At 40.1% G+C, this 17,724-nt stretch overlaps 1 protein-coding gene and 1 pseudogene across 6 annotated transcripts; one reads left to right on the top strand and one right to left on the bottom strand.

Moving 5' to 3' along the window:
- Positions 1–1,889: 1,889 nt before the first annotated feature.
- LOC146498963 (uncharacterized) lies at positions 1,890–3,732 on the bottom strand (annotated as a pseudogene). The gene is made up of 2 exons (XR_014870260.1): positions 3,038–3,732; positions 1,890–2,999 (listed from the first exon to the last, which is right to left on the bottom strand). The product of XR_014870260.1 is annotated as an uncharacterized LOC146498963 (transcript).
- Positions 3,733–12,297: 8,565 nt separating this feature from the next.
- On the top strand, positions 12,298–17,539 carry glrx2 (glutaredoxin 2). Of its 5 annotated transcripts, none has more exons than XM_085138712.1 (4): positions 12,298–12,316; positions 13,466–13,532; positions 14,835–15,011; positions 16,794–17,344. In XM_085138712.1, exons 2-4 carry the CDS (start codon positions 13,467–13,469, stop codon positions 16,956–16,958), a joined length of 408 nt encoding a protein of 135 aa, XP_084994838.1. In that variant the 5' UTR covers positions 12,298–12,316; position 13,466; the 3' UTR covers positions 16,959–17,344. The 5 variants fall into 5 exon arrangements, with proteins under 5 accessions (XP_084994838.1, XP_084994837.1, XP_084994835.1 ...); XM_085138711.1 differs by lacking the exon at positions 12,298–12,316 and adding an exon at positions 12,322–12,338 and having other exon boundaries at positions 16,794–17,342; XM_085138709.1 differs by lacking the exon at positions 12,298–12,316 and adding an exon at positions 12,335–12,525 and having other exon boundaries at positions 16,794–17,369.
- Positions 17,540–17,724: the final 185 nt, after the last annotated feature.

Genomic DNA, 17,724 nt, shown 5'->3' on the forward strand with positions numbered 1-17,724 from the left:
GTGACAGATGTGAAAGGGTCTGGAAAAGCTGCGGAAAATGTTATGCTGACTGTAACTTTGTTCAGCATTACCAGTTTGGTGGTGGGTCAGTGATGGTCTGGAGAGGCATTTCCATGGAGGGACATGCAGATGTCTACAGGCTAGGCCACTGCACCCTGACTGCCATTAGGAATCAGGATGAAGTCCTAGGACCCGCTGTCAGACCCAACGCTGGTGCAGTAGATCCTGGGTTCCTTTTTGTGTATGATAATGCCCAGCCTCATGTGGCAAGAGTATGCACGCAGTTCTTAGAGAAGGGAGGAAATGATACCATTGACCGTGTCCCCACTCAACCCTGATCTAAATTCATTAGAACACCTCTGTTCCATATGATGCATCTACACATATACATATCTACAAACATATAGATGAATATCTGCACATGGATCAAGGTAATTTTGGACCCTCCTCTGCATTTTAGTGCTGCATCTTGAAACAGTATAAAGTACAGTAATTTGGGAGAAGATATGTAGGCCAAATTACATAAAGAGATGACAGTATTGCTGGTTGGAGGTTCTAATCCTCATTGTAAAGGAAACTATTTGGTTAAAAACAAAGACTCTACAAAGTTCACAAAAAGCCAAAGATGTGCATAAAATTCTAACCGATGCAGCAGCTCCCCAGATGTTTTTGTCTGAACCACATAGACTGTCCTGCTGGTATCACTAGAGGCAAGACCAGAGATTCATGAAAGTTATTGGCTGGAAGTGAAAGAGTCTGTTCCAGTACTTTATCTACATCTCTCAGTGAGTATAGCAATGGTTACACCAACAAAAGTTCTATGTTAAAAAGAAAAAAGAATGATGTGGAAACGCTTAAATTAAACTGAAAAATATTAGCAAGTATTATATTTGGCCTTTGGAGTCTTTACTGCCAGCAGGATCTCACAATTTGTTTGGCTTCCACCAACTGAACACAAAAGCGCTTCATTATTCCAATATTCAGTGTCAAACCCCCGCCTGCCTTCCTTCCTTTTAATACATTTTTTTCTTGTGAGGTAATTTGCATTTCAAAACAGTCTCACTAAATTTCCAGAGACAAAGCTGCGCCAAAGAAAACCAAAAAAAGAAAGAAGGCAAGAAAGAAAGAAAAGACGACGCTGTGCTTGATTGCACCCTGACAGCCAATCGGCAACCTGACTCATGAGTGTAATCAGGAAGGGCTGCTGGATCTGCTGCGTCCTGCTGGCGAGCCAGTGATTGTCCACTGTAGGCAAGGTGGGAGGAAGTTTGGGATGGTGGGGGTGACTTTCATGTCAGCCTCCTGCAGAACCTTGTGGACTGATTACACGTCCAGGAAAATGCATGCGGCAAATGGATATTAAATCAGCACAGCTTATTGCCATGCCAGTATAGGACCGACCCTGAGCATGGGCAAAATGCATCTGCAGCCAGCCCCCATAAACAGGCAGTGGGAAGAATTACATTACTATGGGGGCTCCAGATGAGTTAGACGATCTTTCTTTCAAAGGCAATGATTAATAGTGATGGTACCATAAATTGCTTCGTATGAGAATCGGTTGTTTTGCACTTGGAAGCCATTCTGTTCTGTTTGAGGTCAGCAGTTTGATAAGCCTTCCACAGTAATAGCACAGATCCAGTGAAATCCACTCATCCTTCAGGAGAGCTGGTGCCTGATCCATCGAAACTTATTGCCACATGCCGTGCACTGATTTTTAAGCCCTTTGGTATAAAATTAAGCTCCCAGAGACCAAACAATACAAAGAGAAATCTGGCAGAAGTATCTCATTTTATCTCTAACCCAGTATGCTCTTACAGACTGTCTGCTGTCATCTGTACAGAGAAGTCTATTTTTGGACGTGTGCAGGGCTATAGTGACATCTCTTTCTGACATCTTTCACTACTTACACTGTTTATTTAAGAAGTGCATGTGCCAGTCTGAATTATTAGTGTCATATAAAGCACTCCATTATATTAAGAAATCTACTATCACAAAAGAAAATCTAATAGCATTAACTGAGAAGAAAGCCAGTCTTCCCTTGAAATCTAGCCAATTTCCTTATTAGGGCCTTTTGTCAAAAGTTGTGTTTTATGTTTAGTATTTCAAAAATTCATGAAGTCATGAAGATGTCTGTTTGTACTCTATTTGTTAACAAATGGCCATCTACTTCAAAGTTGTTGTTTTGTGCTTTTTTAAAGCAACGGATAAATCAGCTGATTTTTTAATTAGGCCTTTTTTTACTTAAGGGTTTTTTCTAACTAGAAACATTTTGTGTTATTCAAGTTTTAAAAAAAAGTTTATACATTTCTGTAAATCTGAATGACCATGGCCGTATTGGTGGAGGAAGTCAGTGAGGGAACTGTTCTCTGTGTGATTAGGAACCTTTCTGCATCAGGAAGGTTCCTGGTTTAGACTCCAGCCCATGCCTTTCTGTGTGACTTTACAAGTTCTCCCTGGACCAATGTGCATTTCCTCAGGCATTACTCCAACTTCCAGGCACAGTCTAAAGACATGCAAGTTCCAAAAAAAAAAAATGCAGATGCATCATCACTGAACAAAAATACGAACGCAACACTTCTGTTTTTGCTCCCATTTTTCATGAGCTGAACTTAAAGATCTGAAACATTTTCTACATACACAAAGGACACATTACTATCAAATATTGTTCACAAATCGGTCTAAATCTGTGTTAGTGAGAACTTCTCGTTTGCCGAGATAATCCATCCCACCTCACAGGTGTGGCATGTCAAGGTGCTGTTTAGAAAGCATGAATATTGCACAGGTGTGCCTTAGACTGCCCACAAAAAAAGGCCACTCTGAAATATGCAGTTTGATCACACAGCACAATGCTACAGATGTCACAGCTTTTGAGGGAACGTGCAATTGGCATGCTGACTGCAGGAATGTCTACCAGAACTGTTGCCTGTGAAATGAATGTTCATTTCTCTGCCATAAGCCGTCTTCAAAGGCGTTTCAGAGAATTTGGCAGTACATCCAACCTCACAGCCTCACAATCGCAGACCACATGTAACCACACCAGTCAAGGACCTCCACATCCAGCATGTTCACCTCCAGGATGGTCGACCAGGTGAAGACCAGCCACCCAGACAGCTGCAGCAACAATCAACCAAGCCACCAAAGTATTTCTGCAATAATTGTCAGAAACCGTCTCAGGAAAGCTCATCTGCATGATCGTGCGCCTCATTGGGGTCTGGACCTGACTGCAGTTCGTCACTTTAACCAACTTGAGTGTGCAAATGCTCACATTCGATGGCGTCAGTTCAAGATAGCTTGTGTTGCGTCGTGTGGATGAGCAGTTTGCTGACGTCAACGTTGTGGATTGAGTGACCCATGGTGGCGGTGGGGTTATGGACAGTGAACACGAGTGCATTTTATTGTTGGCATTTTGAATGCACAGAGATACCGTGTTGAGATCCTGAGGACCATTGTTGTGCCATTTATCCATGACCGTTACCTTATGTTGCAGCATATTGCAAGGATCTGTACACAATTCCTTGAAAGGTGAAAACATCCCAGTTCTTGCATGGCCAGCATACTCACCAGACATGTCGCCCATTGAGCATGTTTGGGACGCTCGGCTCGGCGTATATGACAGCGTGTTCCAGTTCCTGCCAATATTCAGCAACTCTGCACAAGTATTGAAGAGGAGTGGCCAACATTCCACAGCACACAATCAACAAGCTGATCAACTCTATGCCCATTGCACACCATTTGCCTCACACAGTGCAACACAGATGTGTTGCACTGTGTGAGGCAAATGGTGGCCACACCAGATACTGACTGTTTTGCGACAACTGTAGCATTGTGCTGTGTGATCAAACTGCATATTTCAGAGTGGCCTTTTATTGTGGGCAGTCTAAGACACACCTGTGCAATATTCATGCTGTCTAATCAGCACATTGACATGCCACACCTGTGAGGTGGGATGGATTATCTCGGCAAACGAGAAGTTCTCACTAACACAGATTTAGACACATTTGTGAACAATATTTGATAGTAATGTGTCCTTTGTGTATGTAGAAAATGTTTCAGAACTTTAAGTTCAGCTCATGAAAAATGGGAGCAAAAGCAGAAGTGTTGCATTTATATTTTTGTTCAGTGTAGTACAGTTCGTTGATTTAGTCATTTTGTGTCTACGTAGATGAGAACAGATACAGAAACTGTTTCCTCCCACAACACCTGTGTTTATTTTGTTTAGATTTATTTTATCAATTTTCTAAAATCTTTTCTACCCCTTTACTTTCTACTTATGTTTTTTTTAACCTTATTCTGCTAGTTTGTTTTTTCACTGTAACTCTACACAATTTAAATGTATGTCCTGCATTGCCTTTTGTTTTGACTGCTGTAACTCATTCATTTCATTCCCCAGTTGTGGGAATAAATAAAATATTTATAATCTTAAAACCATTCTAACCTCTTTCAGTTGCATAATGTGCTTTTTTTTGCCACTATGGGGCCGAAAAACATCAAGCTGGAAGGAGAGACCACATATACAGTATATCCACCCATCCATCCTAAAGTTTAAATGACTTGTAAAGTCCATTCGTCTATAGAAGACAGTTGGAACTCAGCTGAAGTCAGGCCAACAGAGAAGTGTTCATTTGTCAGATATTTCTGGTCTCCATTCATTTCAACCTAAATCTTGCTTTTCAGCTTTTAGATATTCACTTAATGTTGTTTACTCCCAATGCCATCACGTGCTTGGTAAGCATCTGACTGTTAATTGCAAGAAAAAGCCCCGGTTTTCCATGCAGCTGAACAAAATCTCAGATGCTCCACAGATTCATGTAATTTGACCTTTCTAACAAAAATACTGACTGATGCAAAAAGGTTGATAGGATTTTCATATTTGGAAAACCTCATTACTGCAGATTTTGGAACAAGTATTGGCTCATAAAAGTCTCGGAGCTTTTCTGGCTGTAGCTTCGGCTCAGCTTTGAGTCTTTTGGACATGATCTGGCAGACTTGGACTGAACCCAGGCCCTCCGCACTGTAGCCAGTCTTGACTGACAGTTTTATCAACACATAAAAATTGAGAATCTGACTGCAGCCAAGCTCCAATCCTGACTGAAGCCCACATAGAGTGAATAAAAACCCCACAGTGACACACTCTTTACTTATCTGTATGATAGGTGTTATAGATTTTAGTGTTAGCTCATTGAGTAACTGACTAAAAATTAGTTATTATACACTATGGCAATTGTCAGTTAGGCAGAAACTCTACAGCACTCAATCAAACTATAGCCAAGAGCCACACTTTGATCAATGAAGACTGCAATTGAGATATTTCTCTACTATTGGGTTATTTGGCCTGAAGCAACTGCTAACTGTAAAGAAAATATAATCGTGTGCAGAATGTGCAGAGAAACTCACAAAGCAAACAAGTAAAAGCTCTCCCCCAAAGCAGCTATTAATTCACAAGTCATTTTTCAAAGCTGGCAAAGATAAAAGTATTTTACAAACATTCAGGAGTGTGATTTCAGCTGGGCTTAATGGTGGTCTGTTTGATTATATAACTCCAGTTCCAAAAATCTGGGATGCTGTGGAAAATATAAATATTATCTGAATGCTATAATTAGCAATAATTTAATTAATACAACATGGAAAATATTCAAATGTTTATAAAATCAGACATTACATGAAAATATAAGCTCAGTTTGAATTTGATGCCATCAAAACATCTAAGAAAAAGAAAAAGTTGGGCCGAGGCCACCAAAAGGCTGAAAAAGTATGCGATACTAGAAGGAAACTGCTGGAGGAACATTTTGCAGCTAGTTAGGTTAATCAGCAACCTGGAATAAACTGTGTTTATCAGTGTGTGCTCTTCAACATAAAATTGCAAAGATTTTTAATGTCTGATCATCTACGGTTCATAATATCACCAAAAGATTTGGAGAATCTCTAGACAGCCTAGAATCAATATTAGATATCTGTGATCTTCATTCCCACAGGCAGCACTACATTAAAAGCAGGCATGATTCTGAAATGGAAATCACTGCATGCGCTCAGGAACACTTCCAGAAATCACTGTCTGTGAACATAGTTCACTGTGCCATCAGCAAATGTAGTTTGAAGCTCTATGTGAACGTGATTTATAAAAACAGACATGTTTTCTGGGCCAAAGCTCATTACAAGTCAACTGAGGCAAAGTGCAAAAAATGTTCTATAGACAGACAAATCGAAATTTTAAATTATTTCTGAAAAAGACTCCTCTCTGGTCTATAGGAGAGGAACCATCCAGCTTGTTATCAGAACTCAGGAAAGGTACATACAGACGATGTCTTTTCATTGTCTTCTGTATCAGCATGACAATGCTAAACCACATACTGCAGCTATTACAGCAGCATGGCTTCAAAGTAAAGGAGGCCAGATGCTAAGCTAGCCCATAGCAAAATTGGTATGGATCGGCTCTCGCCCACACAATGTGCTTACACGTGGCCCACATACCGCAAAGAATGATGGCCCTTTGGTGGCCCAGATCTGGTTTGCCAGATGTGGCCCACACATGGGCCAGCACAAGACCAGTTGCAGACAAACTGGTGGTCCTGTGCCGGCCCAGAACAGTTTCAGCTCTGGCCCCAAATGTCAGCCTAATGTGTACCTAAATCAAGCCATGTAATAACAACATGTGCACAATAGTGCAAAAGTAACACGACAAACCTCTGTTCATACAGTGAATGGACTGATTCTTATGTAGCACTTTTCATTATCCCGGATTACTCAAAGTGCTCTATACAACATGCCACAGGGGAGGCCGTGGGTCTGATTCAAACCCTGGCTGCTACTCTTCAACCCGCTTAGTGGGTGGGCATGTGGTTGCCTGCCCACCCACTGAGCGAAACTGGGACCCTGAAATGCACATTTCTTATAGTTGTGGATATACTTCCTCAGAAGTGTTTGATGCTTTATTGATTTGCTTCCGAACATCTACCAGGAGACACTGTCTGGGAATGGTTAGGATTGTTGTTATCCCCATATTTAAATGACAATGTGTCACCTCTATTTGGATCATGGCTGGTTTTCCATGATCCAAATAGGAAATGCTTGTTGGCATGGTCCTACAACATAAACTAAAAATAAGTATAGTTCAACCTCAAGTCACACAGTGTTTACAGGCTGAGATCATGACTTAAACTGAGATGGCATAGATGTCCTGTTTTAACTATTTTTTCTGCATGGCAAATCACTCCTATTTCATGCTTATGCAGTACTGACTGCCATGTAGTAGTACACCAGAAGGACTCATATGTAATGAGATTTTTATATAGCCCTCCACTGATTAAAAAGTCTGGAACAATTACATAAGTTGTTCTTTTGTAACTGCTGATAAGATCGTTACGATTCACTTGGCTGGTTCTGGTGTTGCAGTGCTCTTTTGGGAACAAATGCCTTAACAAAATAGTTCCCCTAGAATTGTTATGCTCAACAAAAATATAAGAATATAAGAAAACAAGACATGTTAAATCAAACACAATAATGACAAAGTGTAATGTCTCATGTGTTATATTTCATCTGAGCTTATATTTGACCTGATTCAGACTAGATTTTTATTATGATCTATAAAACCTTAAAAATGATAATGGGTGTACTTGTTTTATACTATGGCTGTATGTCCTCCTGCTGGATTGTAAATACATGGCGTTTGTCCAACATTGCAAGCAGAATCAGGTGTATTTGCAACAGGTCCACTGAGACGATCACCAGCTGATGTATGTATCCTAGAATAGTCTCCAACCCCACGTGACCCTGACAAGAAACAAATGACACAGATAAATGAAGTCCATTGAAACAGATTTGTATCTCAAATAATGTTAAACAAGAAGAAGCAGAGTTAAAAATGTACCCCATGCTGACTCTAATTCGTCAGAGTGAAGCATCAGCGGACTAATGACAATGAGATGTGTGATATAGATCACACTAATGGCTTCTCATTCTTTTCTAAAAAGACAAATTATCCACAGCGGACAAAGTCTATTCTCTGGCTTCTACTGTCAGATTTTAAAGCTCCTCTTAAAGTGTCCAGAAATAGTCGAAACTGTGAAATGTCCATGTAAGGCTTTTCTGCGGTTCATTGTCTTGTGTTGTGTCACCAGCATCCTGCAGTTAAAGTTTACAATGGCAAGGATATTTATGGTGCTTATGTAAACTTGTTTAAATCACACTATGCCAAGGGATTGTTTATATGTGTTGGTGGCCATTCCATCACATATGTCTCATAGATTTGATTGGTCTATAGCATTCAGTGGTGCAAATCCATGTACCGACAATTCGTCATAACATGGCAGCATATCACTGCAGCTTGAAATGGTTGCGGATGCCTAATTTGCCAGCCTGTTTTACATGTGGGGGGGAGAGCACATTTTCCTGTATGTGTCTGAAATGTTAAATGAATTAAGCTTTTTTAAATTCATGTCACTTTCAAGTGTTCAAGCTGATTATCATATCCTCTGGCCAACAGCTTTTTAGACAATTCAACCATGCTTTCTACAGCTGTACTTGGAAAATATTACAAGACTGCTGCATCTAAACCAGTGTGAGATAACATGCTTTTATGATGCTTAAGACGTCCGGTAATAAAAATGTGCTTTCTATGTACATGACATTAATGCATTTAAGGTGTATGTGCCTGTTACTGGTAACTATTAGCCAGTAAGAAACGTCTTTCTTGCATTTTGGCCAACCTTTGGACAATGTACAGTATGGACACCCCAGGTTATGTTGACTGAATGTTTCAAAGATGATCCTTGGGAAGGATGATAATCTATGCATTGGCACACTGCTGACTGAAGATGATAGACAATAGAGGCACCTTCCCAGTAAAGAAATCCTCAAAATGACTGTCATACACCAGTCAGCCACAACATTAAAACCATGGATGGGTGAAGTGAGTAAGTTCCTCTTGTTTAAAGGCACCTGTCAAAAGGGTGGGGTATATTAGATAGGGAGCAAACAGGAAAGATAGCAGTGTAAGGATGTGAGTAACTTTGACAAGGGCAAACGTGTGACATGATGAATGGCACAGTGTTCCTACAAAAGTGGTTTAAGAAAGGACAGCCAACATAGTGGTAGTACAATCATGGGTGTGCAAGGCACAATGAAACATGGTTTCACTCAAATAGAAGAGTTTTTGTAACACAAATAGATGGAAACTTTACCTTTCAGAGTACCGACATGTGTCACGTATGAGATATTTTTTTGAACGTATAAGTGCAGAACATGGTAACTCAGAACGAGTCTTTAATGGTGATTGTTTGCTACTCAGGATCAAACAGGGAATGAAACATGGCAATCAAAATACTAGACATTGCCAGAAAATACAGAATCACTGGGAGATACAAGTACACCAAGAAATTTTGTGGTAAGTTATACAGAACTGGGGTGTACACAGTCATGACAGATGAGGGCAACAACGAACAAGGCTATAAGGTAATCGGAGAAATGGATAACATCAGGGAAACTCAGCTGAAACCAGTCATGGAAGATGAGACACAGGAAACAAAACTAAAGACTAACAAAATAAATTCAGAAAGTAACTGAACACGGGTACATCTAACACCGAAACATTGACTTGCTGCGCAGAATACAGGAGGTCAGGAAAATAAACTCAGGGAATCAACTAAAAGGATAACTATAATTGCAAAAGAAAACACAATCTAACTGAGAATGGGAATAACATCATGGAAATAAGGTTAGAATATGACACTCCAAATGACAGGAACAAGTAAGAAACTAAGCAGATTCCTTGATGGCGGGGGCCTCAAAAAAAGTTTGAGGAACATGATAAGAAGTTCTCATTTGATAAGGCTTCAGTTCCACACATCTGCAGGATGTAAAAACAAGTAATCCATGACAACTTGACCCCACAGTTTCCAGGACTTAAAGGATGTGCTGTTTAAGTGCTGGTGTCTAATACCACAAGAAACTTTCAGAGGTCTTGGGAAATCCATGCCTGAATGGATCAGGACTATTTTGGCGACTTTGAGGAGGACCAGCACCACATTAAAGTTTGTGGTGGTAATGTTGCGGCTGATTGACTGGTGTGGTTAGACAGCTCTCTCATCTATCAATGCTGTGAGCAAGTGTTTGAACCGTAATGCAATTCTCCACTTTCTTTCATAACCTTTTGGTTCTGTCTCTGGATGTTATCCACTCCAGGGCAAAACTGTTGATGTCTTTGATGCTGTGAATCTGTGATGCATTTCTTCCTCGGCTTTGAAGAATGAAGGCATTTGAAGTGAAGAACTCCTGTGCTGCCTCGTCACGTATCTTTAGATTTGTTTTTTTATTCAGCCAAGCACAGACTAACACAGCAAATGTTTCCCATTTTGCTGTTACAGTTAATCCTGAATTAACTCCTCCTCCCTCTCCTGTGTTTGAAGAGGGAGGGGGAACAGAAATCTTTGAGGATATAAAAGAAGCCATGCATCCACGCCAGGTTTCATGGCTGTGCTCTACAAACAGAGTGTGAGACGGGAAGAATATTATACTGTCTTTCCGCTGATTTCTTTGCAAACATCCCAGGTTGCATCTTTTTTGGCTTCAGATTTATTGGTAATCTCGAGGCATTTGCAGTATTTTAGAGAGAAGGTCAATAATTCATCTACATGCAAGCACCTTGTGACAGTGGGGAGGAAACCCAGTGATGATGGCTCTTTGCTTCAGCAGGTTATGGTAGTGAGGAGTAGAAATGGGTAGAGAGGAGAGCAAAGGGAAAGCTGTGTATTTAAGGTAGCCACACTATTGGATGAGCATCTCTCACAGTGCTGTGTTGCTGTTGTTCCGACATCATAAATGATGTCGTTCTAGAAACAAGGTTATTAGAGTTCACTTAAACTAAATGAAAAACAAATGGAACATTGTTTAAAGCTTCTTCAGACTGACATACCACCCTGGTCATTCTACCTATAACAAACACATTTTTAGCAAGTAAAAATCAAACGCAATTAAAAAAAAGAAGAAAAAGAAAAAGCAAACCCACACTAAATGACACTAAAGTAAAATGAAAACAGCAGTTTTCCAGGAAGAGCCCAGCAACTGACCAATCATGTTTTCATGATGTAATCACCTTGAGACTTAGTTTTCCTACATGGCCCTGGAGAAAGATCAGACTGCAGCACACAGTTAATGACTATATTTCCGTCATGGTTGTTATTAACAATATTACATTTTACCACTTCTGTCAGAATATGCTGCTGTTCTTTTAAGCTGAATACAAACGTCTGTGCTTTTGAGCACTATCATCTTCAGTGGGGAGGATGTTTTTCAGTTTTAAAGCGTGCGACCAGCATGGCACTAAAGCTGCACTACAATTATCAGGAGACAAGGGAGCAAAAACTAACATAACAAATACAAAACAAAACTTTTTGCTACAAAAATAGTATTTTACGCCTTCCCAACTGATTCAACTAAAGACATTGAAACAAATGATGTGTTTTTGCAACAGGATGTTAGTAACAAAGTGCCTAAAGATTAAATTTAAAATTAGTTCTTTGCTAAGTTGTGTGTTCTGTCAAGAAAACATTGGTTCATCTCTTGATGCTAGAATGAGTCATAGGTCAGTCATAGGTTAAATCAGTGTGTTTTTCTGAAACAACAGAGCATAGTAAAGCATCCCAAAAAATACATGTTGCAAAATGTAATAAATTCCTTCTTCAGAAAGCTAAAGTTATAAATGTAAATAGTATTGAAATAAAAAAAAAACATATTTATATTAAGCAGGGCTGTCAAACTCATTTAAAATTGTAGTTCAGGCACAGCCCACTTTTATCTTAAGTGGACCTGACCAGTGAAACTTCATGTGTAAAATGTGTAATGTGTAAAATTACAAAAATTTGTTCTAACAGTTCATTATACAGACTATCCTATAATAAACTTAAAGTTTTTGTTTATTTACCATGCACTCACTAGTAATGGAAAAACGGGGAACGGGGAATTTAATTGTTCATCTGTTAGTTGCTGTGGCATGAACAGCAATGGGGCAGGCAGTTAAAAATTAAAAATCTATGCAAGCCTCCACATTTTTTTAAAGCTGTCCATTGGTCCAGATTTGGAGTCTTTGCCTGATCAATCTTGGCCCCGAGCCTTACATTTGCACTAAAGCTCAAATGACATATAATGTAATTTAATTTGCCAAATGATGTATTCTTTATGAAAAAATAATACCGCAATTAAAGGATTACACTGCTATTTTAACTGTACTTAAAGACTGCTTTATAGTTTGTTTGTGTTTTTTTAATTCGAGCGTTACATTCACGCTGCGACTTGCGTCAGAAACTACTTCCGGTGTCCACGTAAGGTAGGCATCAGGCGTAAACAGTGTAAGTATCGTGCTATAGTAAGTGTATAGCATCTGGCAGGGCTAGTGTAGCCTCAGAACGGCTCCTACACTAATCTTATGTTTTATCCAGGGCAAAGACGTAGTTGTTTTGTTGCGGTGTGCTCTGTCTTCGCCATGTTTTTTCACGCAGGATGTCTTCGTAGTTTTCTATGGACCGGCTGTCGAAGGTCATTCTCACTTGTTTGACTACAGCAACTAGCTGTCGATCTGAAAAATCACCCCCACACCAAATTTAGAAAGAAATATTCCTCTGCCTGGTAACGTAAGCAAATAATACTACATGAGTGGACAACATTGCCCGCTCCCAGGAGCTCATAATTCTTGTTAATTCACTCCCGCATGCTGCATGCTTTACCGTCTGTCATCATAACATCTCGTGCTTTAACATGAAATTCATTTTTAAATGATTTTCTCATTAACAAATACACCTATTCGCGGCCTCTTGATCAAAAGGATCCTTCTGAAAAATTCGGCATACATAATATAAATTAACTTTACATTATTGTTTTAAATATCAGTCTTTATCCCCGGCGTGCCGGCTGTTATTAGCGTTAGCAAACGCTACCTATACAGTCTTAACACGATTAAGCGGTGGTAGCTAAGCATTAGAAACGATAAAAATGACACTAAAAGATATGCCGATTATAAAAGAAGGCGGTCACTTTTCATTTAACATACAGAGCCACGTTTTATGGAGCGTTGTTAGTTTGTTATTGCCGTGCCGCCGGCTCAGTGTTGCCAGATCCTGATGGTGTTTGGCGTGTCTTGCCCAGTGCCAATGAGAAGCGAGTGCAGTGCTAATCCTGGATTACCAAGCGCACGAACCTTACTGCAGTTTAAGACCAGCGGCACAAGTGAATATTAAAATTGACCTACAGTAAACATGGTTATAATCAGAGCAGCAGTTATCCTTCAGTTAGATCTTATTTTGATGGCTCTGATATGTCCTCTCTTCGTCTCTTCCTTTCACATCTTCGGCTTCTTCTATGGACCTCTGCCTGCTTCTTGTGTGTCAGTTAATTCCACTTGATTCATAAGATCAGCACTGGACTAGTTGCCTCAAACACTGCATTTTATAATCATGTGAGTGTGATTTTTCTTTTCCAGAATGGGAAATTTAACCTCCTCCCATCCAAGGGGTCTGTCCAGCACTGCCTGTTTACAGTACGTTCAGGTAAGACCTGCTACATACAAGCAGCTTGTTACTTTGCTGGGTATGGTAGCTGCAGTGGGTCTTTATGTAACTTGTTTTCAGTTGTGTGGGTCTCACAGGCTTATGTATTTTTTTTATGGATACACAACCACGACATATTCTGTCTGTCTGATCCAATACATGTTTTACCTGAAGACTTTTGAATTAAACATATGTCATGCAGCACACCTAGAAGTGACATTTGTGAATACACGTGTTCACAAACAAATATAAATAAATCTGTGACAAGGCCCTGTAATGTTTCAGGGGTATGTCCACCTTCTGTAGACTGCATGAAAATGGGTGTAACGTCTGGGTCTGAAAAGTGAAGCCTTAAATCTGCATTCTTTCTAAGTGCCACCAGGGGGCGGTATGCGTGGCTGCAGAAACTGAAGGTATTGCAGAAATTTATGAGGAAAACTGGCTCTAATTTAGTAAATTATGGTTATTCATCTTGTGCGGCTGCATTTTACATACTTGCCTCTAGTATAGGTGTTATATCGGTCCATTACACAGTAGTCAGTCAACAAATCTTTCCATTAAATGACCTGAGTGTGATTACAAAGTGCACAACTGCATGCATCAAGATGCCTTGAGTTTTTCTTGTGCACATCAGTTTTACACTTCTCCAGATTAGTCACTCTGTGGTATCAGAGCATGTCATCTTGTCAGTGGCATGTTTAACTTTGAAGGCGGTCTGCTTATGAGTGAAGGTGACATCCTAAAATCCATTAAGACATCACCGACTCATCGATAATTAGAAATGTGTTTTAGCCACATGAAGAATGAGCAATCTTTTAGAAACTTCTTAACCTTAAAACAAAGTCTTGTGCATTCAAATTGACTGCATCCTTAAACTTAAAGGCCTTTGCATTCAGGTTTTCTAAACAGGCAAAAATTCGAATAAAACTGGTGGTTAATCAGAATTCTTTCTACATCTGTTGACTATTTTCCAGCTAAAGCTATAGATGTGTGGTTACTGACGTTATCTCCTTTACCAGCTTACCCTAAAGTGAGTAGAGCAGACAACACTCTGGTGATGAATCATCAATCTGCTAGAAAGAATACAAAGAGGAGGAGCCGTCCTCATGCTGGTGTAGAAATGTGCTTGTTGCCCTCAAAAAGGAAGCCGTGAAACTTCCACCATAATTCTGCAATTGGGTCTCTGCCCAAAGTGGAGATAAGATCCTTCTCGCCCTTCACCAACTTGATTCCTGCTATGCTGAAGCTGTTTCTAGACTCCACACTCATAACTAAGTATTCTAATTGTGTCTGCCCTTTCAGGATGTGGTGGCACAGAACTGTGTTGTGATATTTTCCAAGACCACCTGCCCATATTGTAAAATGGCCAAAAACGTCTTCAACGAAATTGGCGCAACCTACAAAGTGATCGAACTGGATGAGCACAATGACGGGCGGAGTCTGCAAGAGGCCCTAGCTCAGATGACCGGTGCCAAGACGGTAAGAAGGACCTCACCTTCGTGTGCTTTTTTTTTTTTTTAAAGTAGAAGAAGAATCAAAACACACATCTCTGACAGCTTGTTTGTTCTGGCAGCTCTGCCTTCAAGTTAAATTTAGGTGGAGTTAACAAGCATCTTTGTTGGGGTTGCAGCCAAGATTGAGGACTTTATAGGCACTCAGAATAGCTGATTCTGAGTCAGGATGAATCCCCATAGCAAGTCCCATCTTTTTACATCATAGCCTTTGCTCTGTTGCTCTTTAGTCACTTTCAAATATGCGAGAGTTCTGAAAACATGGAAACGAGGAAGGTTGTCCGCACATGAACACTGTGCATTAAAACAATGAAGCTGAAAAACACATACATAGGCCGTCTGCTTTACCTTCAGGTGTATGCCACTGCAGCCTTGCTCATGTTCCCTGGCCTCAGCTTGAAAGCTGTGAAAGTTGATAATGAATTTTATAATTCAAAATAGGAGCATCTCGACTCAGGGTCGCTGTTAGGGTATGTATTTGTTTTGTTTTTTATCAGAGAAGCCATGCGTGTCCTTGTGCTCGTACACGTTATCTGTGAAGTGTTATCGAACCAGATGTTTCAAAGCCCATGTAACTAATAAAGAACAGCACCTAATTTAAATCACCTTGATACTTTTATAGTCTAAATGTTTAATCATTACATTTTCATGGCAAATTGAACAACATCTTGCTGCCCACCATCCACAAGGGGGCAGCAGCCCACATTTTGGGGCTCATCGATTTCAACAACTATGGCTGTTTCCCAATTCAGGGTCTGCAGCCTTAAAGTACGCAGCCTTAACGGTCCACAAGGGCCGCGTACTCAAAGACCGCTAAGGCCGGAAGTGCGAGGCTTGTGAAATGGGATGGTCTAGCCTCCGTCGCACTGCCCAGGTTGCCTAGCAACCATGATACTAACAGCTGGAAATGTTTCATACAGCATTGTTTGTCAGAGATGAAGGAGAAAATCTTTTGTTCATTTGTTTGTTTGATTCTACATGAGCTTTGATCATTCTCTGTAAGATTAAGGTCAGCTATTGAACAGCGTATATTTTAAAGTAAAGGCTTTGAAACCAAGTTAGTACAAACGTCACTAATGTCACATAACTTTGCCGACATGTGGCCAACAGTAATGTTTTAATGTTCTTCGTTATTAATCATTTGCACATAAATAAGTGACATAATATTCAGTACTTACTAAAAGTTTACTCTTCAGGTGCCCCTCATCCGCCGTTTTTTTCGGCAAAATTATCCACACCCACTGCCGCGCTATGCATTCTGGGATATGTTGGGCCACGAAGTCTACACCGCCACATCCTTAAAATTCAGGGAAATGAAGAACGCATTTGAGGGCCACATTTCGAGCGGCCTTCGAATTGGGACAGCCTTCGTCGCGTCGCTGTGACGTAATTGGCCTTAAAATGCGGCCTTTAAGGCCCTTGGAGGTGGCCCATTTCCTCTACTTGTATTCTTTAGATCACTAGCTGCTCCTACTTTAAGTTGTAAAAATTCATTAACAGCTCATACAGCTGTCAAGTTGGGGCCAAGAAAGAAGACAAACAAAGTCTGCAGTGGCATAAACCTGGAGCTACAAATAGACTGTGTGTGGGTCTTGAATGCAAAGACACATTGGAGATGTGAGATGGCACATGAAACTTGGGGAAAAAAACCTAACCGAATCTGAAATTGTTGATCATTAGCAACTCATTCATAGCATGCTAAAGTATGTATCCCCCTGACACCCTCCCCCCTCTTTTTTTCTCTGTTTAGGTCCCAAGAGTCTTTGTCAATGGCCACTGCATTGGGGGCGGGTCTGATACCAAACAGCTCCATCAGCAAGGAAAGCTGGTGCCTCTGATCGAGCAGTGTGCTTCCTGCTGTGCTGCCACGGACTCTGAAGGCTCAGGCACCAGACAGTTTGAGGCGGCAAAATGACTATCCGTTCTTACGGTTTTTATCAATGCACCACTTATCACATGTTTGCTTGAGCTCATGCTACAAGGTGTACATTGCTTGAGCATGACTATAGTATTTATGCATCAAAGTGCAGTGGATACTTGATGTAAAAATACATTTTCATCCAGGGATGTACATTATTATGATAATAATGATGATATTGTTTTTAATATTATTGTTATGGCCTCTGTATTACCTGTACAGCACTTGTACATGTTTGTTTTATTGAACAATATTACACTTCACTGAACTGTGAACATCTTGATGTATTGATTCTACCTTAGCGGTTGGTTTTTATTTCAGGTAACTTTTCATATTTTGCAAGAGTAAAAGAGGTACACTTTGTAAACATATGCAGAGTATTGTGCTGTTATTTGCATAAAATGTGAATAAATTTAGTAATTTGTGTATTTTTTTTACAGTTGTCCTATTGCTTTCTACCACCCCTAAGCAGTCGCGGGGGATTGCTGCCCGTTCCTGGTTCTGCCAAAGGTTTCTTCCTGTTAAAAGGTTTTTTTTTCCCTTCCTACTGTCCCCAAGTACTTGCTCAAAGAGGGGTAATTGATTTTTGAGGTTTTTGTTGTATTATTGTAGGGTATTTTCCTTATAGTAGAAAGTGCCTTGAGGCAACTGCCCTTATGATTTTTCCTATATAAATAAAACACAGTTAAACTGAAGTAGACTGATAAGAAATCCTGTTACAAATATACGCATTTACGGACAATCTTTAGGTCACGCCAACATT

The sequence above is a fragment of the Neolamprologus multifasciatus genome, chromosome 17, assembly GCF_963576455.1.
Source record: "Neolamprologus multifasciatus chromosome 17, fNeoMul1.2, whole genome shotgun sequence".
Classification (NCBI taxonomy): domain Eukaryota; kingdom Metazoa; phylum Chordata; class Actinopteri; order Cichliformes; family Cichlidae; genus Neolamprologus; species Neolamprologus multifasciatus.

What these genes read in the sequence shown, in the direction of transcription:
- glrx2 (XM_085138708.1), top strand. Translation starts at nt 13,242, where the DNA reads ATGGTTATAATCAGAGCAGCAGTTATCCTTCAGTTAGATCTTATTTTG. An exon ending in CCTGTTTACAGTACGTTCAG is followed by an intron (nt 13,533 to 14,834) that starts GTAAGACCTGCT and finishes CTGCCCTTTCAG; the next exon opens with GATGTGGTGGCACAGAACTG. An exon ending in AGATGACCGGTGCCAAGACG is followed by an intron (nt 15,012 to 16,793) that starts GTAAGAAGGACC and finishes TTCTCTGTTTAG; the next exon opens with GTCCCAAGAGTCTTTGTCAA.